The sequence below is a fragment of the Chrysemys picta genome, chromosome 16, assembly GCF_011386835.1.
Source record: "Chrysemys picta bellii isolate R12L10 chromosome 16, ASM1138683v2, whole genome shotgun sequence".
Lineage (NCBI taxonomy): Eukaryota > Metazoa > Chordata > Testudines > Emydidae > Chrysemys > Chrysemys picta.
The window spans coordinates 21,455,387-21,481,927 of record NC_088806.1 but is presented as its reverse complement, the minus strand read 5'-3'; the positions used below and the strand labels follow the sequence as shown (position 1 = coordinate 21,481,927).

At 52.3% G+C, this 26,541-nt stretch overlaps 1 protein-coding gene across 6 annotated transcripts in view; it reads left to right on the top strand.

Moving 5' to 3' along the window:
* LOC101947239 (opioid-binding protein/cell adhesion molecule homolog) overlaps positions 1-26,541 on the top strand; it is an 847,277-nt gene that overhangs the window by 812,247 nt on the left and 8,489 nt on the right. For 2 of the 6 annotated variants that reach the window (XM_065570593.1, XM_065570597.1), the window contains 4 exons: positions 262-396; positions 3,234-3,354; positions 4,342-4,493; positions 6,163-6,189. In XM_065570593.1, the coding sequence (XP_065426665.1) occupies positions 262-396; positions 3,234-3,354; positions 4,342-4,493; positions 6,163-6,189 (435 nt within the window). Of the gene's footprint in view, positions 1-261; positions 397-3,233; positions 3,355-4,317; positions 4,494-6,162; positions 6,190-26,541 lie in introns of all 6 variants that reach the window. The other 4 variants (XM_065570592.1, XM_065570596.1, XM_065570595.1 and 1 more) reach the window with 3 other exon arrangements.

Below are 26,541 nucleotides of genomic sequence, written 5' to 3'. Positions count from 1 at the left end.
GCTGCTGCAACCTGGAGGAGTTGTTCTTTGGCCCCTGGCAGCTCATTCAGCACCCTGATATGCTGCTGGGGTCCTGTTAGTGTTACACAGAGTCTGATTCTGAGTTAACCCCCCTGAAACCCTCAGATTTACCCCCAATGTAACCAATCAGGATCAGGCCTGTAGGTCGCCATTCCATCGGATTTTACTCCCAGTGACCAACGGGAGTGGAGGTGGCAGGCTGGTGGGTTGATCTTTCCTCTTGCGCCTTCTCCCTTGCAGGCCGGGGCTTTGTGAGCGAAGACGAGTACTTGGAGATCTCTGGGATCACCCGGGATCAGTCCGGGGAGTACGAGTGCAGCGCTGTCAATGACGTGGCGGCTCCAGACATCCGGAGAGTAAAAGTCACCGTAAACTGTAAGTAGGGCACGACTCAGCATGACACACTCCCCGACCCTGCCTCCTGGCTTCAGACAACACCGGGCTCAGGCTAGTTGTGGGGGCTTTTCACGGAGATCCTTTTGGCTTTTACCCAGCCTGAACACCGGGGGCCGTAATGTAGTCTGCTTACAGTTCCACAACTGCCTATTCTGTTCTGTTCTGTATACCATGCCCCATCGCCATGCTTTCGAAGGGGACGTCTACACTTCAAGCTGAAGGTGAAATTCCCAGCTCGGGGAGACGTGCCCATACCAGCTCCGATTGAACTAGCATGCTAGTAATAAAGTGTAGCCACAGCAGTCCGAATGGTGGGAGGGGCTAGCTGCCGGAGTATGATCCCATCCTAGGCACGTACTCAGCGTGGCTAGCCTCTCCCGTCACTCCCACCAACATGGCTGTACCCTATTTTTAGCATGCTGGCTGGATCAGAGCTAGTACAGGTATGTCTCCTTCAGCTGGGAATTGTGCCCCCGGCTCAGAGTGCTGACGTACCCCGAGTGGGGACGGGTGCTCCCGAAGCATGACTTTCCTTTCCGTACCCGCCGGTGTTGGGATCTGAGGGCCTTGATTCTTTACCGCTTTGCAGGGGTGTAGGAGATGATGAAAGGCACAAGATGATGGGGATACAGAGCTGAGATCCTAGTATCCCAGTGCTGGCTGGGGTTTGCGTGTGTGTTAGAACAGCTGAACTATAACCATCAACTCCTGAAAAAAAGTAAAGCAGATAACATCTACGTCAGCATCCCTTAAAGACTATTTATAGCTGAAACATAAATGGTAATACCTTTTTCCTGAGGAGCAATTCAGGGGGAAAAAAATCTCTAGTGGCTCACCACACACAGAGCACATTAAATATCTTTCCCTTTAGGAAGGAGCTTGTAGAGTTTTTATATCCACTAAATTGCTATAAGAAAATCACATATATACATTTCATTAAGCTTAAAGCATTTACGACTTAGGACAATTTGTTCTTTAGAAGCATGGTTAGGAATTTAGAGCCCAGACGATTTAAAGACTTCAGATGACGTGCCAAGGCAGAAAAGCTGGAGTGACAAAGCTTGTCGGCATTTCAGGGGTGACTCGGATTCTTTTGCGCCTCTGGGAAGCTTAAAAAAACCTGAGTATTTTAGGGATGAAGGGCTCCATCTACTCCTCTGCTACCTGGTGCTCTTTTCTTTTCAATCAGGGTTCCACTGTTGTAATCCTCTTCACACCTGACACAAGGAGAAGTGGGTTTAACAGAGATGGGTGAAACTGGAGCAGTCGGTCTATTCTTTGAGCATGCAAAACCAGGATTGGTTTGGCTCAGGGTTACGCTTTATAGCGACCCTTCCGGGGGCAGGGGAGAGGCAAGACTTTGCATACGTTGTTCTGGCTTTGGCTCATCTCTCCAAACTAGGCTTTTTGTCTAGGTCCTACAGAGGTGTTGGCCTGTTTGTAAATTTCTCGGCACAGCAGAATGGGTTTAAAAGATGCAGGGAACTTTCCCAATCAGATTAGAAGAGCTTTAAAGTAAGCCCACTCCGGGGTCTGAATTACATGGCTATGAGTCAGTAGAGCCTTGTGCCTTCAAAGTGTCCCTATTTAGGGGACTCATCCAAACCGCATCCCAAGGTAGGATTAGGGACATCAGGGACAGCACCCTACAATGGAGCATCTCTTCTCATTCTGCAGGCTCCTTGTTTCCATCCTGTGCATGTGGTATCTCCCTTGTGAAATGTGGGTTTCCCACAGTCATGCGGTCTGGGGAGGATCCGAGGTTTCATGTGTATCTGAATTGACACTTTTCAGAATGACCTAGTGCTGAGTTGGCTACCCTGGGCCTGAATCTTTCTCTCTGTCCCCAGAGCAAGAGAGGGGGCATGGGTAGCAATGGTCCAAGTCTCATCTATGTTGTCCTACCAATGTGCTCCAGTGTTGAGGGGGCGAGAGCAGACTTTGGTCTCCCTGGCCGGTTCCACCTTTGGCTTCTTTACTGAGATTGCTCACACGGGCTCCAATGAGTGTTGGTCATGGTGGGGGAGGTCACTATGTGGCCCTCTGCCCTGCTAGGACATCTCATTTCGTGCTGGCCGACGAACAGCCCTTACATGCTGACCCTCTCGACTGTCCCATGTTGGCCAGATATTGGCCATTTTTGTGGGGAGGGGTGACCACATTGCGCTGGGATTGTCCCAGGCTCTTCTCCGGCTCTGTCCCCTTGTGCTGGATGGGGCCTGCTTGCTGCCAGCCACACCACCTCAGCTGTCTAAGCTGTGCTAGCTCTCGGTCCACCTCTCCCACCGCCAGCTAGGCTGAAGGGAGGGATGGCTCCTTTTGTCCCTGCTCCCACATGGCTTTTCCCTCTTGCTACCAGCCCTATTCCCACCCTGCCCCAACACAATTCAAGGTTCTGTGTCCCCACCCCACGTGGGAAAGGACAGCTCCAGAGGTAAATGGGGGAGAGCACAGGCCAAAGGGGGCAGATGAAGGGTGGGAGGAGAGAAAGGAGATGGCTCGGGTGGGGGGGGAGGGGATTGAGAAGGGAAGGGGAAAGATGCTGAGCCAAGCAATGGCAGCCAATTGTGTGTCCTTTATATGAAGGCAGCGCCTAACGCTGCCTCTCCTGGGGGTGGTTCTTTGTAACCCCCCCCACTCCCCCCCCCCCGCCATCCCAGAAGGGCACAACCTGGAGTGGGTTCCAACCAGCCTCATAACGACGCGGCTCCACATCCCCTCACTGCTCCCCACGTCTCTCTGAGCCGAGCCTGTGCTTGTGATCCAGAGCCCCTCCCAGCTGCAGTCTGGTATAATAACGTCCCTTTGCTCTGCAGACCCACCGTACATCTCCAACGCCAAGAACACCGGCGCCTCGGTGGGCCAGAAGGGAATCTTGCGCTGCGAGGCCTCTGCCGTCCCTGTCGCAGAATTTCAGTGGTTTAAAGAAGAAACCAGGTACCTGAACAGGCTGCCAGGGCCTGGCAGATCCCAGGCTGCGTTCTTGGCAAGGATGGGGAGTGCTGAATTCCCTGGGTCAGGATGGCCATCTGTCAGCACGGGAAGGAGAGAGAATTACACTTCATTTTAATATATCTGGGGGGGGGGGAATCTTGCTGCAGACGTCTCTCTAAGTAAAGGATCCTGTGGGAGGCGCATCGGGATCCGCAATTAAAACATCCAGGTCCCAAATCTCATACCAGGAGGAACGTCTGCCCTGAGGCTGTTTCAGAAGGGAGGGGAGGGGAGTGCTATTGCTAACCTGGTGTGAGCTGCTGGGACCGTAATGACTCGATGTGGAAGTCAGATAGAGACTCAGGCTACGTCTACTCTGGAACGGGAAGTGGAATTTTCGCTCAGGTAGACATACCCCTGCTAGCTCTGATCAAGCTACCACGCTAAAAATAGCAGTGTTTCTGCAGCTCAGTGGGATGGTGTAACCACGCCAAATACAGTCCCATCTGAAACCCAGGCTAAATACTTGGGCGCCTAGCCCATCCCAGCACCCCGTGCTGCCCCAGTGACACTGCTGTGGTTAGCAGGCTGGCTCGAGCTAGCTAGCATGGGTATGACCTCAGGTGGAAATTAAACCTCCTGTTCCAGTGGAGACGAATCCTCAGTGATGGCCTGGTCCGGGGGTCCCTTTAGCTGGAAGAACCCTCTCAATAGCCTGGCAGAAAATATCCTGGACCGGGGAACCTTCAGGAGGAGGGGGAGACTTTGGGGCAGTGGCGTAGCTCTGTTAAAATGAGGAGAGTCACTCTGCTTTAGACCAGCTGAGGAGCTAGTCCAGTGTCGTGGTGACAGCTAGCTGGGAGGTCCTGATCTGGGGACTGGCGGGGCTTTCCCCACTAACCTAGATATAGCTGGTGGGACTGCATGGGCGTGGGAATTGATCGATCCTGTCGTTGGGGGGACCAGCCCTTCGCCTTTCTCGCCCCGCAGATTAGCCAACGGGCTGGATGGCGTGAGAATTGAGAACAAAGGTCGAATGTCCACGCTGACCTTCTTCAATGTCTCGGAGAAGGATTACGGCAACTACACCTGCGTGGCCACTAACAAGCTGGGGAACAGCAATGCCAGTATAATCCTGTACGGTAGGTATGAGGGGAGGAGCCTGTGCTTTGTGAGGAGACGCTGCCGGTACTGACGGAGGGAGCTGGATAACCACCGAGCCTCGCAAAGGGTGGAATTCAGCTCCCCGCAAAGTGCCAGTCCAAGGCTGTGGGTGCCCTACTTTCAGGGCATAAGTGGCATAGGCCTGTGTTGGGTCCTCTGGGAGAGAGTGAATCTGAATCTCGCCTGCAGAGAGGTGTGAGGCAAAACAAGAGAAGGGATGTTACCACAGCAATGAACCCACCATCCCAAGGAATTGGAATCCGGCCATTTAATTCAATGCTTCCTCCTCATGTCCAAGCTGCAAATAAACGAGGCCCTTATGCTTAGAAGAACCCGACCCTGCTTATTCACTAACGCACACAGATGTATACTGCTAGCAGCCAAGTACTAAAGGGAGCCGTTTTCTCTTTCTGTGAGCAAGTGATGTCACCTCACCAATGAGTGTGCTTCATTCCCCCGCCCCCACCTGCCCCAATGATATTTAATCTAAAGCCTCGTGTCTCCAAAGCACAACACTAGTGAATCCTCCCAGCACCTCTCTGAAGTAGGCAGGCACTGTCATCTGCATTTCACAGCTAGGTAAACTGAGGCACACAGTGAGTACGTGTAAGCGGGTAGGAGTCAGTGACTGAGTCGGGGTCCCAGTCTCATTCCACTAGACTACGCTGCCTTGGGAAATGAATCCAGTTGCCTCACCTGGAAAGGGAAAGCAGACCCTTCCATACCTTTGTAGTGGTCTCCATCTCAGTTCTGCACCTCACTAAACCGCTTCCATCTTCATGTCCATGCCTCCAAAATGCCATCTCCATGGTCACAGTCCTCGCCAGCCAACCTGCTCAGCGTTTTCTCGTGACAAAGCAGTAAGCGGGGCCGGGGTTCAGAAACATTGCTCTGCCGGGGCCTTCCTTTAAAACTGGGGTTGAATTCTGCAAAAACGATGTAACATAGAGCAGAGGGGTCCATGTTTATTGTCTCCTAGTCCCACCCAGATTGCTGGCTGTTGAGTTCACCTGCCAGTCTCACCTGACATCTGAAAATCTAGTAGTGTTCTCTCCCTATGCCTCAGCCCCACTCATCCTGATCCCATGTACTTAGCTGATATTTGTGCTGATACCCAAGGCAGAATAGATAGCTTCCTCTGCAGTAGACTCTCATCACTGAGGGCTTCTCTACACATGGGGTTATCCCAGAATAACTATTCTCAACTAACTCCACGTGTGGACACACTTATTCTGAAATAAGATTGCCTTGTTCCTGTGTAGCTTAATCCATTTTCAAATTGGATTAAGCTAAACCAGAACAAAGCTTGCTTATTCTGAAATAAGAGCGTCCACGCACAGAGTTGTTCAGGAATAGCTACTGTGCTTTAAATTCACAGCCTCCCTTAATCCGAATTGTCTTTCAAATGTAGACAAGCAAATGTGAGTCTGGATGTATAGAGAGAGACGCTGTCATTTTCTCCGATGGTAACCACACTTCCTGCCTGTTCTGTGTAACCATGTCAGCGGCATGCGTATTATTATCAGTGTGTACTCACCTTTCTAATGATCATTCTTTCATCAACTGTCTGAAAACATGAACTATATATTTTCTCCCCCCTCCCCTTTCTGTTCTCTCTGTGTCTGTCTCCATTGTCCTCTGTTTTAGAAATAAGTGAACCCACAGCACTGGCAGGTTGGTACAGCATGTTCCTCCCTTCATTTGCTTGCAACACCCAGACGCCTTTGCCTGTTACGAATGACGACTGTCTCCTAGATCACTGTCTCCTAGATCAGCCCCAATGGGCAAGCATGCATAGATTTAAGGCCAGCGATCTGTTCTAAGGAAGGATGGCAGGAAGGAACTGACCGGGCACGGATATTTCTTCTAAGCAGGAAGGAGCCAGTTTGTATAAATACACATTAGTCACAGCCGCCTTGGTCCCATCTTTGCAGAAGTCAATCTGGCAAAGTGTATTCCAGTTTCACAGACCCATGCACGGCTTTGCAGTGCCGGTATTTTGGAGGGTTGGTCTGCCATGATAGAACAAGCCTCTAGTTGTTTTGTATAAAGCAGGGCAAACTCAGTTCTACAAATGTAACAGGGGACATGACATTCATTCCAATAATCAAAGGGTTTGGGCAAATGACTATCAGTCAGTGCCAGGGGTCTGCGGAGTTCCTAAACTCCAGCAGGGAGAGGCTGCAGCGTTTATTTGATGGGCTTATGCTTTGAGGACTTCACTGCACATGGTCAATTTCAGATCTATGAGTGGGTGCAAATCCATTGCTATCAGTACGGTTACACTGTTTATACCAGGTCAGATGCTTATTTGCTTTGTGCATTTATTTAAACAACTAAAAACTCTCAGGGCACATACACAGCAGAACCAATCTGAAGGCGCATCTGCCGCAAGTTGGTTGAGGATTTTGTCTTAAAGGTGACCCGCAAAAGAAAGCAAAGATTGGATATGTGCCCTTTTTTTATTTCTTTATGATATATTTAAAAGGCGCTTGGGTTGGGGGGACATGGGAAGAAGTATGCACTTGCTTCATTTCTCCATTAGAAAGTGAGGTCTTGTGTACACTGTGGCCACCAGAGAACTTGGAGGGTTTGGACATCACCAATACTGAGGAATTGAAACCTGATTAATTATTCTTATTCTTATTTTTATTATTAAACCTATTGAACACAAATGTCCCACAAACAGAAGAAAAGTTCTCTTTGTTAATTATTCACTCTTTCATCACCGAAGGCTGACAAAGCTTGGCAAACTGTTCTCTGAGACCCCAGCAAGTCCTTCAGCAAAAGCAGAGATGACCAGACTTAATGTTTCTGCTACTTCTAATAGCTTAAAACAAACAATCAAAGGAGCATATGCTTGATGAATTAAATACATTTATAAGGTTGCCTTTGTACATCATAAAGACATAACAAGGTGCACCACCATCCTAATGTATATATTTTCCCCCTTCACGACACTGTTACAGGGACACAGTCAGTTTGCGAGAAGCCCAGATTTCTAATTTGGGGTGGACAGAATCTTTACAAAATCTATGCTGAACAGTAATACTCCAATTATGGCTTCATTTCAGTTCCAATGCAAACAGCTTTATGGGTTTAGTACAGGGGGGTGGGGCTATTTGTAAGGTAAACCTTGCACCGCAGAAGTGCTGCATGACCAGAAGAAAGTGAAGCTAACGCAAAGTCTCCTTGCTAGGTATAAAAGAGTCTGGTTTCATTCTCAAACAAAGCTGCTAGAATGGAAAAAACCTATAAACTTCTTTGTTTTATATCCTCAAAGGGAGTGATTATAAACAATTCTGTATGTTATTAAAGTATATGATTTGTAAGCAGACAGTGTCTAGATACAGTTCCATTATCATTTCTCATTAATTCAGTGTTTCTGTTGCATTTGATTTTACCCCGGCTGTTGGCTTTACCTCAGTTATTTTTGTGCTGCACAATACTTTCCCTCCTGAAGTTCTCCTTCACTTTTGCCTCCCGACATAAGATTTGGGTCCAGGTTGCTGTGCACTCGTCAACAGCTGCTGGGCTTCAGCACAGCATTCCCTGCGTGGGAATACTGCTCTACAGGGAGAAGATAAAATACTGTGGAAGATGGTCTGGATGGAAGTGCTTTGTAAAGACAAACAACTTTAGAGCAACGGGTGCCAGCAGTTACAATGAGAGACATAGCATGAACAGTCCGTGCTAGTTTTGGACATGGTGGGATGGTCATGTGTTTGAGATTACAAATCAAATAAAGGCAATTGTCACCACTTTGTCCTTCACTGGAGGCAGGGATAGCTCAGTGGTTTGAGCATAGACCTGCTAGACCCAGGGTTGTGAGTTCAATCCTTGAGGGGACCACTTAGGGATATGGGCTGAAAATTAGTACTTGGTTCTGCCTAGTTAAGACAGGTGGCTGGACTTGATGACCTTTCAAGGTGCCTTTCAGTTCTAGGAGATATGATATCTCCATTTATTTATTTACTGGATGTGTTTCTCCAGCACAAAAACCACCCTGCAGTGTGACTGGACGGCTCTCCTCGCACACGGAGTGGAGCGGAGGGGGTGTGGCGGAGCATTGGGCAGAGGGTTACAGATAAGGGTATGGAAGGGGGATAGTCAACCCACACATGGATGACGGTAGGCTCGGCGGCATGCGCTGAGGATGACAGGAAAACACCAGGATGTTTCAAGGGTGTGACCCGAATGTACGAGGGCATTTCAGGGGCCTGTATAAAGGCTCATGCGAGCACACTGGGGTGTCTCAAGGTTATGGGGGTATGGTGGGGGTGTTTCGAGGCTGTGTCAAACCCATGGGGGTCTGTCAGGGGTGTGTTACGACGAAGGATCGAGCCTGTGCGGGCATGGAAGGGGAATGGCGAGTGTGTACCGGGGTGTTAGGGGCTTGGCAGGGGCGTGTCAGGGTTCTGGTTCGAGTATGATTTTAGCCTGGGGGCGTGGCGGGGGTGTGTCAGGGTTCTGGTTCGAGTAGGCCTTTCCCCTGGGGGCGTGTCAGGGGCTTGGCGGGGGCGTGTCAGGGTTCTGGTTCGAGTAGGCCTTTACCCTGGGGGCGTGGTGGGGGCGTGTCAGGGGCTTGGCGGGGGCGTGTCAGGGTTCTGGTTCGAGTAGGCCTTTACCCTGGGGGCGTGTCAGGGGCTTGGCGGGGGCGTGTCAGGGTTCTGGTTCGAGTAGGCCTTTACCCTGGGGGCGTGGCGGGGGCGTGTCAGGGTTCTGGTTCGAGTAGGCCTTTACCCTGGGGGCGTGGCGGGGGCGTGTCAGGGGCTTGGCGGGGGCGTGTCAGGGTTCTGGTTCGAGTAGGCCTTTACCCTGGGGGCGTGTCGGGGGCGTGTCAGGGGCTTGGCGGGGGCGTGTCAGGGTTCTGGTTCGAGTAGGCCTTTACCCTGTGGGCGTGGTGGGGGCGTGTCAGGGTTCTGGTTCGAGTAGGCCTTTACCCTGGGGGCGTGGCGGGGGCGTGTCAGGGGCTTGGCGGGGGCGTGTCAGGGTTCTGGTTCGAGTAGGCCTTTACCCTGGGGGCGTGCCGGGGGCGTGTCAGGGGCTTGGCGGGGGCGTGTCAGGGTTCTGGTTCGAGTAGGCCTTTCCCCTGGCGGCGTGCCGGGGGCGTGTCAGGGGCTTGGCGGGGGCGTGTCAGGGTTCTGGTTCGAGTAGGCCTTTACCCTGGGGGCGTGGCGGGGGCGTGTCAGGGTTCTGGTTCGAGTAGGCCTTTACCCTGGGGGCGTGGTGGGGGCGTGTCAGGGGCTTGGCGGGGGCGTGTCAGGGTTCTGGTTCGAGTAGGCCTTTCCCCTGGGGGCGTGGTGGGGGCGTGTCAGGGGCTTGGCGGGGGCGTGTCAGGGTTCTGGTTCGAGTAGGCCTTTACCCTGGGGGTGTGCCGGGGGCGTGTCAGGGGCTTGGCGGGGGCGTGTCAGGGTTCTGGTTCGAGTAGGCCTTTACCCTGGGGGCGTGGCGGGGGCGTGTCAGGGTTCTGGTTCGAGTAGGCCTTTACCCTGGGGGCGTGGCGGGGGCGTGTCAGGGGCTTGGCGGGGGCGTGTCAGGGTTCTGGTTCGAGTAGGCCTTTACCCTGGGGGCGTGGCGGGGGCGTGTCAGGGTTCTGGTTCGAGTAGGCCTTTACCCTGGGGGCGTGGCGGGGGCGTGTCAGGGGCTTGGCGGGGGCGTGTCAGGGTTCTGGTTCGAATAGGCCTTTACCCTGGGGGCGTGGCGGGGGCGTGTCAGGGGCTTGGCGGGGGCGTGTCAGGGTTCTGGTTCGAGTAGGCCTTTGCCCTGGGGGCGTGTCAGGGGCTTGGCGGGGGCGTGTCAGGGTTCTGGTTCGAGTAGGCCTTTACCCTGGGGGCGTGGCGGGGGCGTCTCAGGGTTCTGGTTCGAGTAGGCCTTTCCCCTGGGGGCGTGGCGGGGGCGTGTCAGGGGCTTGGCGGGGGCGTGTCAGGGTTCTGGTTCGAGTAGGCCTTTACCCTGAGGGCGTGTCAGGGGCGTGTCAGGGGCTTGGCGGGGGCGTGTCAGGGTTCTGGTTCGAGTAGGCCTTTACCCTGGGGGCGTGCCGGGGGCGTGTCAGGGGCTTGGCGGGGGCGTGTCAGGGTTCTGGTTCGAGTAGGCCTTTCCCCTGGCGGCGTGCCGGGGGCGTGTCAGGGGCTTGGCGGGGGCGTGTCAGGGTTCTGGTTCGAGTAGGCCTTTACCCTGGGGGCGTGGCGGGGGGCGTGTCAGGGTTCTGGTTCAGGTAGGCCTTTACCCTGGGGGCGTGGCGGGGGCGTGTCAGGGGCTTGGCGGGGGCGTGTCAGGGTTCTGGTTCGAGTAGGCCTTTATCCTGGGGGCTTGTCGGGGGCGTGTCAGGGGCTTGGCGGGGGCGTGTCAGGGTTCTGGTTCGAGTAGGCCTTTACCCTGGGGGCGTGCCGGGGGCGTGTCAGGGGCTTGGCGGGGGCGTGTCAGAGTTCTGGTTCGAGTAGGCCTTTCCCCTGGGGGCGTGTCGGGGGCGTGTCAGGGGCTTGGCGGGGGCGTGTCAGGGTTCTGGTTCGAGTAGGCCTTTACCCTGGGGGCGTGTCAGGGGCTTGGCGGGGGCGTGTCAGGGTTCTGGTTCGAGTAGGCCTTTACCCTGGGGGCGTGGCGGGGGCGTGTCAGGGTTCTGGTTCGAGTAGGCCTTTACCCTGGGGGCGTGGCGGGGGCGTGTCAGGGGCTTGGCGGGGGCGTGTCAGGGTTCTGGTTCGAGTAGGCCTTTCCCCTGGGGGCGTGGCGGGGGGCGTGTCAGGGGCTTGGCGGGGGCGTGTCAGGGTTCTGGTTCGAGTAGGCCTTTACCCTGGGGGCGTGCCGGGGGCGTGTCAGGGGCTTGGCGGGGGGCGTGTCAGGGTTCTGGTTCGAGTAGGCCTTTACCCTGGGGGCGTGGCGGGGGCGTGTCAGGGGCTTGGCGGGGGCGTGTCAGGGTTCTGGTTCGAGTAGGCCTTTACCCTGGGGGCGTGTCGGGGGCGTGTCAGGGGCTTGGCGGGGGCGTGTCAGGGTTCTGGTTCGAGTAGGCCTTTCCCCTGGGGGCGTGGCGGGGGCGTCTCAGGGGCTTGGCGGGGGCGTGTCAGGGTTCTGGTTCGAGTAGGCCTTTCCCCTGGGGGCGTGTCAGGGGCTTGGCGGGGGCGTGTCAGGGTTCTGGTTCGAGTAGGCCTTTACCCTGGGGGCGTGTCGGGGGCGTGTCAGGGGCTTGGCGGGGGCGTGTCAGGGTTCTGGTTCGAGTAGGCCTTTTCCCTGGGGGCGTGCCGGGGGCGTGTCAGGGGCTTGGCGGGGGCGTGTCAGGGTTCTGGTTCGAGTAGGCCTTTCCCCTGGGGGCGTGGCGGGGGCGTGTCAGGGGCTTGGCGGGGGCGTGTCAGGGTTCTGGTTCGAGTAGGCCTTTACCCTGGGGGCGTGTCAGGGGCTTGGCGGGGGCGTGTCAGGGTTCTGGTTCGAGTAGGCCTTTACCCTGGGGGCGTGGCGGGGGCGTGTCAGGGGCTTGGCGGGGGCGTGTCAGGGTTCTGGTTCGAGTAGGCCTTTCCCCTGGGGGCGTGGCGGGGGCGTGTCAGGGGCTTGGCGGGGGCGTGTCAGGGTTCTGGTTCGAGTAGGCCTTTACCCTGGGGGCGTGGCGGGGGCGTGTCAGGGTTCTGGTTCGAGTAGGCCTTTACCCTGGGGGCGTGGCGGGGGCGTGTCAGGGGCTTGGCGGGGGCGTGTCAGGATTCTGGTTCGAATAGGCCTTTACCCTGGGGGCGTGGCGGGGGCGTGTCAGGGGCTTGGCGGGGGCGTGTCAGGGTTCTGGTTCGAGTAGGCCTTTTCCCTGGGGGCGTGCCGGGGGCGTGTCAGGGGCTTGGCGGGGGCGTGTCAGGATTCTGGTTCGAGTAGGCCTTTTCCCTGGGGGCGTGCCGGGGGCGTGTCAGGGGCTTGGCGGGGGCGTGTCAGGGTTCTGGTTCGAGTAGGCCTTTCCCCTGGGGGCGTGGCGGGGGCGTGTCAGGGGCTTGGCGGGGGCGTGTCAGGGTTCTGGTTCGAGTAGGCCTTTCCCCTGGGGGCGTGTCAGGGGCTTGGCGGGGGCGTGTCAGGGTTCTGGTTCGAGTAGGCCTTTACCCTGGGGGCATGTCGGGGGCGTGTCAGGGGCTTGGCGGGGGGGCGTATCAGGGTTCTGGTTCGAGTAGGCCTTTACCCTGGGGGCGTGGCGGGGGCGTGTCAGGGGCTTGGTGGGGGGCGTGTCAGGGTTCTGGTTCGAGTAGGCCTTTTCCCTGGGGGCGTGCCGGGGGCGTGTCAGGGGCTTGGCGGGGGCGTGTCAGGGTTCTGGTTCGAGTAGGCCTTTACCCTGGGGGCGTGGTGGGGGCGTGTCAGGGTTCTGGTTCGAGTAGGCCTTTACCCTGGGGGCATGTCAGGGGCTTTGCGGGGGCGTGTCAGGGTTCTGGTTGGAGTAGGCCTTTACCCTGGGGGCGTGGCGGGGGCGTGTCAGGGGCTTGGCGGGGGCGTGTCAGGGTTCTGGTTCGAGTAGGCCTTTCCCCTGGGGGCGTGTCAGGGGCTTGGCGGGGGCGTGTCAGGGTTCTGGTTCGAGTAGGCCTTTACCCTGGGGGCGTGGCGGGGGCGTGTCAGGGTTCTGGTTCGAGTAGGCCTTTACCCTGGGGGCGTGGCGGGGGCTTGGCGGGGGCGTGTCAGGGTTCTGGTTCGAGTAGGCCTTTACCCTGGGGGCGTGGCGGGGGCGTGTCAGGGTTCTGGTTCGAGTAGGCCTTTTCCCTGGGGGCGTGCCGGGGGCGTGTCAGGGGCTTGGCGGGGGTGTGTCAGGGTTCTGGTTCGAGTAGGCCTTTACCCTGGGGGTGTGCCGGGGGCGTGTCAGGGGCTTGGCGGGGGCATGTCAGGGTTCTGGTTCGAGTAGGCCTTTACCCTGGGGGCGTGGCGGGGGCGTGTCAGGGTTCTGGTTCGAGTAGGCCTTTACCCTGGGGGCGTGGCGGGGGCGTGTCAGGGGCTTGGCGGGGGCGTGTCAGGGTTCTGGTTCGAGTAGGCCTTTACCCTGGGGGCGTGGTGGGGGCGTGTCAGGGTTCTGGTTCGAGTAGGCCTTTACCCTGGGGGCGTGGCGGGGGCTTGGCAAGGCGTGTCCAGGGGCTTGGCAGGGGCATGTCAGGGTTCTGGTTCGAGTATGGCTTTAGCTTGGGGGCATCAGGGTTGGGGTTTGACGATGCTTGAGGTCCTTTGGGAGGGTGTCAGTGGCATTTCAGAAGGCTGTTTTGAGCCTATGGGCGTGGCCTCAGTCCCAAGAGGGGATGGCTGGGGCCTGGTTCCACTATGCCTCGAGCGTATGGGGGTGGGGGCCTGTTTGGGCCACGGGTGGGGACATCATGTGTGTCCCCCCCCCGTTTTCAGGCTGCTTCAGGCTTGCAGGGTGCGTCAAGGGCATTTCTAGAGTGCCTCGAACCTATGGGGGCGTTGCAGGGTGTGGGTGTGCGATATGTTTTGAAGCTGCATCGAGGCTATGGGGGTGTGGCGGGGGCATACTTAGAGGGTACACTGAGCGAAGGCTCATTCTGAGGCGGAGGTGTGGTCAGTGCTGGCCTTTCATGACCAGTAGCCACCAGAACCTTTTTCATACAGTCCACTACAGCGCCTCTTTGTGCATAGTCTGGGCCAAGCGCCGACACCTCTGTGATATAGAAAGGGGGCCAGGGCCAGGCTGTGTAGCAGGATATGCTGAAATAGTGGCTTTCAAGGGTATAAAGAAAGGGTGAAAGTCACACACTGGGATCTTAGTCTGAAGCAAGGTAACTTTTAATACATATTAGAAATCAACCACTTTTATCATAGAGGTGTAGAGAAGGCAGCCGGCGCAGGGTCTCGGCCACATGAAGCACTCTTCTCTAGCGCAGCGGTTCCTACCTGCCCTCTTCTCCACCGCCAGGGGCAAAGCCAGCTCTGCTTGCTTCAGGAATTAGCGTTGAGGGCAGTAGCCTTGCCCGACGGGGAGTGGAAAAGGAAGATGCTTTGAGATGAACTGTGGAAAGAACAAGGCGTTAGGCTGATTTTCCTTTTACTGAGGGCGGCGGAGGAGAGTGGGGGGGCTGAACTCTCATCCCGGAGCAGCAAAAGGGGAAAGGCATTCCTGATCTTCCACCCCGCCCACATTCAGATTAAAGGGGTGGTGGCCCAGTATTGGGGCAAGATGGCCCCACTCCTCAGCAGCTGCGAGCCACACTCCCTAGGGCAGCCGCAGCTCCAAAGGGCGCTCTGGCAGTCAGCCTGGGGGGGAAGTACCCGCTGAGGCAGCGCACTCTGCAGGAGGAAGATCGGGACTGTGAGCAAGACTCAGCCGGGAGACTGGAAGCCTGACCCCGCGTGCTCGTCCCCTCCCTTTCTCCCTGCGCCCAGCTAGGGCTCTGAATGACTGAGACTGTGCAAGCAACTGAAGGGAAGGGAGGAAGTGGCTCAGAGGAGGGACCTGCTGGAAGAGGAGAACCTGGGTCCTCCTACCCTTCCCTCTTCCCCCTGATAGATCCTGCAGGACTCCAGGGGCAGGCCCTGAACTGCGCCTTGCCCCCGGGACTCCTCTCACATTGCCCAGAAGAGCTGCCCCCAGAGAGAGTTTGGAGCAGCCTGATCACAGTCCCCTTCCCTATTTACTTCCCTGAGTGTTGAGCTCCTCTGCGGGTCCTAAAGCAGTCATAGGGCCATTTACACCAGAGTGAGGGAAATGAAAACGCTCCTATTGGGTAGCACTCCCCACCCACTTTGCACTGGTGAAAATGACGACTCGTGAGCCATCAATAGAGGCCTAGGTTTATAAAGCCAGGCTGCTACAAAGCGACATTTTAAAAAGGAAAAAAAAAAAAATCCCATCTCGTAAACATTTTCAGAAAAATGAGAGTCTAGAAAGTTGTGAATAAAGGAGCGAGATAGACAGGAACAATAGAGGAGGTTACTGAGCCGCAGCTAATCAGATTTCAGAAGCCAAGATAAAGGAGCAGGGGAGAACATGAGATTGGGTAAAAATAAACAAGATGCAGCAGAATGAAGACGGCTGCAAACTGTGAGTAAGATCAAGTGGAACAGGCAGCAGTATTAATCTGTAATCTGAAAAACAGCAAGTACAGCTAGAAGCCGCAGCGGGAGAGAAAACAAAACAGAACCCCCATCTCTTGACCCAAAAGGAATATTTCTTCCCCCCCCTCCCCAAAGTAATAATAAAGCAGCGTCTGACCCATCTTACTGCATAAACTAGAGTGAGAAACACCGCCTTGGGCAGAGTATTCTTCACCAGAGGGGAAGGGGGGAAAAAGAGAAATCCCACGAGACCCAGCGTAGTGGAAGCTTCTGCTATCACTGCTGCAAGGGGGAAAAAAAATTAGGTTGAAATATCAATTCATATTGTGTCTCCAACTCAAGACCGGCTCTTTGTGGAAGGAAAGAAAACGACTTGAATAAAAGCCACTAGCGTGAGTTTTCTCTCGACACAAAGAAAAGTTAAGAGCGTACTGGGCTGTTCGGTTGTTTGTTTTCTGTGTCTTGTGTTGTGTTTGTACCTTTCAAATCCCCTCGGATTAAGGGAGATGAGACAAAGGCACAGCATCGCACTAATTGTATTCGGAACCTGAAGAGCTTGGGGGGTGGTGGGAGGAGGAAAGGAAACAAGCTGATTTTTTTTTCTTTACCATTTAAAGGCCAAAGACAACTGTAGTGAGCTGTGCTCCAGACATGGCAGGAATGAGACCCACGTATCATGCCCTGGGAAAATTACTGTCATCACCTTTTGGCAGGAAAGTAATGAAGTAGGTTCTAGCTTAGGGGAGGGCAAACTTTTTGGCCCGAGGGCCACATCTGGGTGGGGAAATTGCATGCAGGGCCATGAATGTAGGGCTGGGGCAGGGGGGTGAGGCGCAGGGGGTTGGGGTGCAGAGTGTGGGAGGGGCTCAGGGCAGGGGGTTGGGGTGCGGAGTGTGGGAGGGGGGTTCAGGGCAGGGGATTGGGCTGTGGGAGGGGTTTGGGGTTCGGCCCAGGGCTGCTTACCTGGAGCTGCTCCGAGGTGGCAACGGCGCACAGCCTGCCTGCCCTGGCCCTATGCTGCTCCAGCACCACGTCCCTGTGGCCCCGGGGGGAGGAAGGGGGAAGAGGACTCTGCACCCTGCCCTCACCAGCGAGTACCTCCTTCGAAGCTCCCATTGGCCGTGGTTCCCCGTTCCTGGCCAACGGGGGCTGCGGGGGGCAATGCCTGTAGGTGAGGGCAGTGCGCGGAGCCCTTTGCCCACCCCCACCCCCTAGGGCCACAGGAACATGGTGTCGGCCGTTTCCAGGAGCTACGTGGGGCCCGCAGTGCCACAGAGGTGGCAGTCCCGCAGGCCGGATCCGGCCCACAGTTTGCCCACTCCTGTTCTAGCTGCAGGTTTTTGAGTGAGATCAGCTGGGCCACAAGGAAGTACCTTCATTACAATCCACTTTGAATTTCAGGGGGGCACAAGAGGGTTAAGGACTGTACAATAACATCTTCATTCATCTCTTTAAACTCCAACTTTCCGGTGCTAGCTAGAGATTGGTGTGAATCACAGCATGAGTCTGATCTCCAAACTCTGGGAGAGTATGGACCCACATCCAAACTTCATGACTTAGGGCTCTGTTGTGAACTAAAAACTAACATCCAATGGAGGCCAAAGGTTCTCAAACTGTGGGTCGGGACCCCATTTTAATGGGCTCACTAAGTCTGTCATTAGACTTGCTGGGGCTCAGGGCTGAAGCTGAAAAGTGGCAGGTTCAGGCTTTGGCTTCAGCCCTGGGTGGCAGGGCTCACATTACAAGCCCCCCGGCCGGGACTGAAGCCCTTGGGCTTCAGCTTTGCCCCCCCCCGCCCTGCTACCCAGGGTGGAAGGGCTGGGGTGGGCTCAGTCTTTGGTCCCCCATCCCTCCCAGTGGGGTCGTGTAGTAATTTTTGTTATCAGAAGGGGGGTCGCGGTGGATATGAATGGATATGAAGCCAACCTTTGCAAATCTTGCTTATCGCTATTATAAGTGATACAGGGATTGGAGACACTCCCTGGACTTTGCGGGTGCTTTGGCTTCCAACCTGACTCTAAAGGTTGTGGTTCATATGTAGCCTGGAGCAAAACCCGTCCCTTTCTACACACAGACTCTCAAACAGCATACTGGCTTCAGCTGGGAAATTGGTGAGTCATATTGAAAGTGCCTTGAATTCAAACTGAAACGAGGTGGGGAAAAAACCACTTTCAATCAGAAATGGTTAAGGAAATTATTGCCAAGGGATTTATTTTTCCCTCTGTAGCAAGAACTCTGAAGAGCCTTCCATTTCCTTCCCCAAATACATTTTCACATCTCCGATTTAGTTACGGAGGAGTGGAGTGAATCAGTCCCTTCCTTTTTCTGGCTGACAGCCGCGCAATCAGTTACATTTTCCGAAACCTGCAAAATGTCAACATATTAGAAAAATATGCAGACATTTCATTTCTGATGAGTGTCCCCCCCCCTGCCTTTCCCGAATCATTGCCATCTGGTTATTAGTCCTAGCGTTCCGAGTTCTGACGCCGTCAATTCGACGTTTGCTAAAGTCAGCAGAGGCTTGGAGTTTTTGCAGCTTGGCAGTGTCTCTGTCTTTATTGTGATGATCCGACTGAAATTAGCTTTTTTGACAGAGCATTACAAGGCTCCCAGTCACAGCACTGTACCCTGCACCAACTCGATGCAATTTTAAAATACAAAACCAAAACAAGCACCCACTGCACTTCCCCTCCCCCCTCCCACAAAATAATTTTAATTGCTCTACAAAGATCGTCTGGTAGATGCCTGGAAACACAATACCACAGTCTGTTGTAATTAAGGAAAATAAAAGTTCTGTTTGAAATGAAACAATTTGGCGAGGCTGGTTTTGCACTGCGGAAAACAGGTTTGTGTTCCCGAACAAGCGGAGAGACGCATCCGCTAATTAGATCCCCTCACTCCATTATTTTTTTTGCCATTACAATGGTTGTTATTCCTTTGCCTTAAAATTAATGAGGTTAGGCTGTGCACAATGTGTTTATTTTCAGTTCAGATCACAGCCAAGTGTGAGAAATTTCACTTAATGTGTAATTATAAATTAACGATTCTTCTTTTAAAGGGGGAAAGGTCCCTTTTTCTCTTGTTGCAGTTATTTCTGACTGCACTGCAGTGAGCTGAGAAAAGGAGGAGCTGTTCTGATGGGAGTCTAAACTGGAATTCAGGGTTTGGGGGGTTACAGCCGAATAAGAGATTGATGGCTCTGAAATCGCACAAGATTTTGTCTCCCCACATGGCAAAAATCTTGCAAACTCAGCTGAAGTCTCAAGATTTCTATCAACTTGGGACGAATCTGAAAAGGTGGCTTTCAATTTGGGGATTCAAATCTGAACCTCCATGGGATTTCAGAGGGTTTCAACCAGAGGCTTCGCTTTTGGCCCATCTGTAATTACCGAGAAGGTGGAGGGTCTTGAGATGTCCAGCCCAATAACAGCTACGAGACACAGAGGCGCTTTATTTCTGTCCTGGGTCCCCAGACCCCCTCTGTGTAGAAGGGTCCATACAAGGTCTCACTTAAGCTTTAAACCGTGAGAGTTAAGCAGGGCAAAGGTCTCATGCAAGCCCTTGCAAAGGGGCGAATTTCTCCCTTAACAGTTAGGGTCCGTCAGCAGGATTATAAGCCACCCAAGTTCGCGAAGGATGATCTAGGCAAGAGGTTCCCCCTCTCTCTGTAATTGGAGGCTGAGTATATCCCACTGCAGTTTGGGCAGCTGGTGAACAACAGTGAACAGTTCCTGTTAATCTAAACAAGCATGGACAAATATTTCCTTTGGGTGGATTGACGATAAAAAAAAAAAGTCCTGCCAAGTGGCCAGTGAAACCCTTGGTGCCATAAAGCCGAGGGGCACTCCCCAAAATACACCCATGCTGCTGCCATATGCATTTCATAGGCCACTGATTTTCAATCAGGTAAACCAAACTAGAGAGAGAAGGATGAAAGCTGAGTTTGGAATGTAACCCCCCCCTTCCTCCCTGCCCAGTTGCTGCTCCACTGGGTGAGCGACCTGGGCACACCCACTAACTTGAGGAAAACAAGTTCCTTGAATAGATTGCCTAGATTTCCCTCCACGTGTGCAAGACAAATCCAAGGTGAAGCTGATGCTGGAGAGCGGACTGCACTTGTAGCATCAGCTGGTTATTAAACTCGCCCTTCGCCCGTCATAAAGTCATGTTCCACTCAGGCTCCCTTAGAATAATCGGCTCCTTTAAGAGGTTTGTCTTCCAGCATCGCTGCCAGCAGAAACCACGATGGAGCACAGTCACGTTTGTCAACCTGTTTTCAGACTCATCTCCCACTGAAAATTGTCTGTCTGGCTGAGTAATCCCTCTTCTCGCCCCCTGCACACACACAAATTGACCTTACAAATTCCCAAACAGCTTTATGTCTTCTTTATGGGCCTCTCTCTGCATGGCTCCTTATTTTTTTCCTCTGTAGTTATTTTTCTTTATGTCCTTCCCTGCTTTCTCTTTACTCTGTACACGTAGTCTTTATGGTGCCTTTGCCTTTTCCATTTTTTTTTTTGTCCTTCACACCCCATTTTCCTGGTTTCGCATGAGACCCTGGGGTATATACTGTACCTTCCCAAGGCTGAAGATCACAGGTGCAGAACATATGTTACTTTGTGTTGTGCTGGAATGATACATTTTACTTCTACCCAGTCTGGCCTTTTCTGTATAGCGGCGAATTCTAGCATTCTGGATAACTGCACTCATTCTAAAGGTGGCTTTGTACTGTTGACGTTAGCCCCACTTCAAGCAAGTCCAAATCAGGTTTGTTCTTAGCTTGTGACATTACAGCGCTGGCATAGACAAGAAGCACCGGAAAACTAGCTAGCATGTTCCGATTATTCCTGACACTCCACTGTGGGCAGGACACTTGCACTGCTTAACTGCACCCGGGGAATAATGCAAGTGGAAGAGAACTGCTAGTTTATTGCTGTTTATTATCTGTATTACGGTAGCAGCTAGGAGTCCGAACCAATTAAATCAGGGCCCTGTTGTGCCAGGTGCCGTATACACGCACAATAAAGAGACAGTCCCTGCCCGAAAGACCTTACGTTTTGAATCGACAATTGGGACAAAGGGCAGGTGGGGAAACTGAGGCACAGAACAGTGAAGTGGCTTGCCCAAGGTCACAAAGTAGGTCAGTGGCAGGGCCAGGAATAGAATCCGACTCCTATTACTGCCTCCTATCCGCTAGATCACGTTGCCTTTCCCCATTACATACTACTTGCCCTAGCATTTCCATTACATCGTATCATTCCCCAGTGTAGACAAGGCCTGTGTCTCCCAGTTTAGGGCCTGATACTGGTTGACTGAAGTCCCTGGGAATTTTGCCCACTGAGACAGGAGCAAGTTAAGCTCCTTCAAGGCAAACCTTAGTTTAAGGCTGTTTTCATTAGGGTAGCTAGTTCAACCTAATTAACTCAGATTAATTTAAGAAGGCCATTTTGGACTGACTGGCTATTTAGACATTTTTGTCGTGCCCATCACCATAGCTCTTGGGCAGCAATCACACACTGCCCTCTTAGTGTGCCTTCCATCAGACAATCTCTATGTTCTTCCTGCATCTTAATGAGGCCCCTCTCCCCTTCCATCCCCCCCGACCTCAGGCAGAGGAAGCAAGCTGAAAGTCATTCCGCCTTTTATTTGATCAATGCTTTAAAATCAATCACTCCAGCTATAATTACATTTAACAATATTTTGACGCTGCTCTTTGCGTTTCCCATAGAGATTAAACACACCTGTCCACGTAGCGCATGGGAGCAGATGGAGTCCACGCAGAGCTCTGCATGTCTGTGTCTGGAACGTGCTAAGAGGAGCAGCTTTGGGTTTCTCTTCCAATTAGAGCCGGAGAGCTTGATTTGAAAACATAACGGGATGGGCATGATTAATCAGGGCGGCGTTAGTTACCATTCCAGAGTTGCTTAAAATGAAAAGATATCAAGGTACTTAGACTGAGCCCCTTTAAATACAAAATGTGAATATTGTCTCCCCTGTGCTGTTGGCTGCCTTCTCCAGCTAGCTTAGAGAGGCAGAATGGTTTAAGTAATCCGGGCAGGGCGCAGGGACGAGTCACACTTCTTGGATAGAGCTGGGTAAATCATGGATTTTTTGGTTTACTAGGAATTGCGGGGAAGGGGGTTGTTTTAGGGTAACCCGAAAATAAAAGTTTTCAAAATGTTGGGTGATTAGACAAACAAACAAGCAAAAAATCCATCTAGGATTGGAACAAAACCTTTTGGCAGGATTTCGAGTGATTTTTAATGTGCGGGTCAGTGCCTGAGTTGGCCCACCTAAAATAGGGATAATTCTTACTTTAGTCTGCCAGCCAGATCTAAAAAGCATCTTATTAATGAGTGAGGGTAACCAATCAGCTAGAAAAAATTTACTGTTGTCACACATCAAAAAAATAATAAAATCACAAAAAGGGACACAACTCGAAGAAACAGTCTAATTTGACTAAAATTGGCAGAAAGCTTCTAAATACAATTGCTAATGCAACTATATACTCAACAGAGTACTGTTTTGGAAAGTTTGGGAAATATTTAGCCCCAGGTAATATATTTTATGCATTTTCCCGTACAGATGCTCCCCGGGTTATGCAAACCCGACTTACGGAAAAAGTTCTGTAAATTCCGTAAGCTAGAAAGTTTTTTTGTTTGTTTTTGCTGATGGTCAAGTATACGTTCCTGACTTATGCAAAATTCGAGTTATGCAAGGTGTTCCGGAACGGTACGCTTGCATAAGTCGGGGAGCATCTGTACTTTTTGCCTTCCGTTAAAACAAAAGTCTGTAGTCACATGACAGCATGAGCTTGTCCACACCAGGTAATACATCAAAATGTGTGTCATTATTTGTAGAATGGACTGATCTGAGAAAAAAAATTCTGTCTGCTATTTTATGAATAGTGACTGCTGTCCTAGGATTCCTGCACCAGCAACTAATGTTAATACAGCATGTACAATGATGAAATATTTTCAGGATATGTTCCATTCTCAGGGCCAAGTCTGGACATATGATGTTTATGATGAAACAATCTATTGCAAAGCACAGTTGGTTAAATGGAGGAATCAAAACTAATTTGATAGGGACCACCTTGAGTTGGGAGTCATGCACTGTGCACTGAAATTCATGGGCAATATAGGCAGCAATGCAGGCAAGTGGGTTTGAAAACATTCTTGTGGAAGCCACCTTCTATGGTGCTTCACTCATGAGCCATGCTCTAAGAGGGAAAGCATATAACCATAGCGTTAGAATCCACAAAGTAATGAATGAAGCAATGAACTGCTTGAAATGGATGATAGTTGGTGGTTCCATGAACAATGGTGTTCTCTCAGAAGGTGACACCTTGGAGAAAGCTCAATTGTACAGTGATGCATTTGAAGCCGTAGAGAAAGCACACAGAGGAAACAGTGTAGAAGCACTGAATGCGCTGGCAGACTTAAGGAATAGCACCCAATCACTCCACCCGGTCATGGACACTTAGGTTACCCAAGAAAAAAAAAACTGTTCATTACATAGTTTTCCCAGAACAGAAATGCTTATGAATTTCTCCCAACTACTAATGGATACTTAGCAGCCAAGAGAGATGATGACAAGTCCATGGAGCCTGAGACATTTGCAGAGATGATTCCACTTACTTCCATGTGAACAATGGTAGACGGAGTTCTGTAAATGTAGCAGAAACCAGACTTCTGGAGGAGAAGCCAGCAATATATCATGTCCTAGCTGTTTGTCAGGGAGCAGTATACCCGACTGGCAGACCCTTCAGTGGTGGATGGCATGACATGTCCATTGAGCAATCACTCAACAAGAACTGTGGGAAGCATCAGCATCTTTGCACAAAAGATAAGGCTCTGACCAAGTATTAACTGGCTGCAGCTGTAACAGCTGTGACCAAACAAATGTGTGGAGGGCAGCCTTCAGCAACAGATCTCCACAAAGCAGCTATCACAAAGCGCATGGCTGCAGATGAAATGTCTGTCCAAGAATGACAAATTCTTTTAGCACTGAACCTGGAACTAGCCCAGACAACAGACAGCCACTTGTGAACACTGTGGGCCCACCTGAAATTGCAGAAAGTTAGTGCATGATCAGAGAGAATGGCACACGAGAAATGAAGCAGTTCATAACCAGGAGGCTGCAAAGGGGTGAGGCACAATCTCAAACCATTTGGTAATCTCAACAAAACAATCGAACAAGAGAAGAAGCAGACAGCACAAGCAATAAACTACTGATTGTCAGATCTTCAGCAAGCTGATCCTTATTGTCCAGTCCAGAGATGTTGCTATCCAAGGTTTGAAGTATGTCCCATTCCCCTCTGCCAGAACTTGAGGAGGATCACAAGGACAAGGAACATGCAGATTCACACATGTTCTTGCACGTTGCTGATGCAAAGCAAACACTCGGCGTGAACAAGGTGCTAATGTGGAGTTTGGAATCAGATGTTGCATTGATGTGCCCAAGTTATTGCTCTATTCTTGGGGCAGATTAATTCTATTTCAGAACTGGTGGTGGCCCAAGGTAGAGAGGCATTCCCATGCATAGAGTAGCTGGGAACGGACACGCATCTTATGCTGCCAAACATTCATGCAGTCAGTGGATGTGATGCTACTTCAGCTTTCAGAGGCAGGGGAAAAGAGATGACTGAAGACAGCAGCTGACTTCCAGAGAAGCAGATAGAGAAGGAATTTAGAGCTCCCTATCCCAAGCAGCACGAGTGTGGGGGAAGAGGAACTCCAGAAAGCCTCTCACACACCCATCTGGACACCCCAGGTTTAGGGCTCTGTGTCTATGGCAGGCACTGAGGCTGCTTGTTCTCAATTCCCCACCTTGATCTTGGGTGCGAGGCTGGGGCGTGCACTGACGGTGTCTATTTTGCACTCCCTGCCGTGATTTCAGTGCTTGTGGCATTCACAAAGCATGCCCATTCTCAGGTCTCTGGGTCCTGGTGATGTGGTATGAATGGAGCACGCCCAATTTCAGCATAACCCCTCTCCTGGATATGAGTCAACAGTGTGCCCTTGTTGCCAAGAAGGCTAACGGCATTTTGGGCTGTATAAGTAGGGGCACTGCCAGCAGACCGAGGGACGTGATCATTCCCCTCTATTCAGCATTGGTGAGGCCTCATCTGGAGTACTGTGTCCGGTTTTGGGTCCCACATTACAAGAAGGCTGTGGAAAAATTGGAAAGAGTCCAGCGGAGGGCAACAAAAATGATTAGGGGGCTGGAGCACATGACTTATGAGGAGAGGCTAAGCGAACTGGGATTGTTTAGTCTGCAGAAGAGAAGAATGAGAGGGGATTTGATAGCTGCTTTCAACTACCTGAAAGGGGGTTCCAAAGAGGATGGATCTAGACTGTTCTCAGTGGTAGCAGATGACAGAACAAGGAGTAATGGTCTCAAGTTGCAGTGGGGGAGGTTTAGGTTGGATATTAGGAAAAACTTTTTCACTAGGAGGGTGGTGAAGCACTGGAATGGATTACCTAGGGAGGTGGTGGAATCTCCTTCCTTAGAGGTTTTTAAGGTCAGGCTTGACAAAGCCCTGGCTGGGATGATTTAGTTGGGAATTGATCCTGCTTTGAGCAGGGGGTTGGACTAGATGACTTCCTGAGGTCCCTTCCAACCCTGATCTTCTATGATTCTGTGATTCCTCTGCAATCTCAGCTCCCTTACAGTCACAGCGCTGCCTGCCTATAAAATGGACCAAGTATATCCAGTCTCAGTTCCTCTCTATCTCAGGACTGCGACCCAGATCCACAGAAGGACTTAGATGTGGCAATATCAGCAGTGCCAGCCCTGCCTTTTAGATGCCTAGAAAAATAATTGGAACAAGGAGATTCCCAAAGCTTGAATTGAGCACTTAGGCTCCCTCTTCAATGAAAAGGGAGAGTCAGGTACCTAAGAACGAGATCCATAAAAGCCAGCAGGGAGCTGCCTGAGATAGCCACTGGGAGACAACGATGAGAGAGGTTCTGCTAAGCCCTGCCTCTTTCAGGGAATTCAGCACCTATCTCTGCCAGAAACCCCCTCTCCTGGAGACAGGAGACTTCGGTGCCCCAACCGTTTCTTATGAGATTGTGAGGTACTGGCCTAACACCCCGCAAAACAGCTGAGGGCAGAGGGGGAAGGAGTTGGGAGGCCCCGGTGTAACCTTTAGACCATTAGGGTCTTCACCTGTGACGTGAGGGATCCTGTTTCAGTTTCACCCTCTGTCTGGTGAGGAAAAGGCCTTTAAAGAAGGGTCTCCTACACTCCCGGTCTACTCCAGGGGTTAGGATACTCATGTGGGCTGAGGGCGATGTGGGTACAAATTCCCCCTCGCCTGCTAAAAGCGGGTTTGAACAGGCATCTCAGGCAGCCTAGGTTTATGCCCTAACCTTGGGGGTACCACGATTGGGGGCTCCCTCACTCTTGCCTGTTGAAGCTATTCCACTTTAATTACATATTAACTGGCCCAAAAGGGACAAAGAAATGAGAGCCCTCTGCAGGCTAGTGGTTTGGGTACTCCCAGTGGGATGTGCTGGTTTGAATCCCCTGTCTGCTTGCTGAAAAGGGATTTGAACTTTGATCTCTTACCTCTCAAGCGAATGGCCTAAGTCCTGGGCTAGGAGCCCTGCCTGTTTGAAATTGGGTTTCGAAGGGAGAAAGTAAAATCAACGGATCGTTACTGACAATATCCCCCAGTATGAAGAGGAATGCCATTCAAATGAGCAGGGCCCGCTTGCGGTAGTTGTCGGTTCGCAGTCTGCCCGCGTGCCTTGGTAGTTATCAATTTTTAATTAGGCTAGTACCATTAGGCTAGTTAAATAACAACTGAGATCTGTCTTTTCATGTACGGGGGGGAAACAGAGCCCACGAGAGAACAGAGCTACAAGAGTGTAGAGCGTTTAAGAGCAGTTACAGCATAAAGAGCTCCAGATGGGAGGAGTTAGGCACAGCTGTTTCTTTTCCGTGGCTCCAGTCAATCAGGGTTACTCTAAAATTGTGATTAATTAATCAAACAGCACGACACTTTCC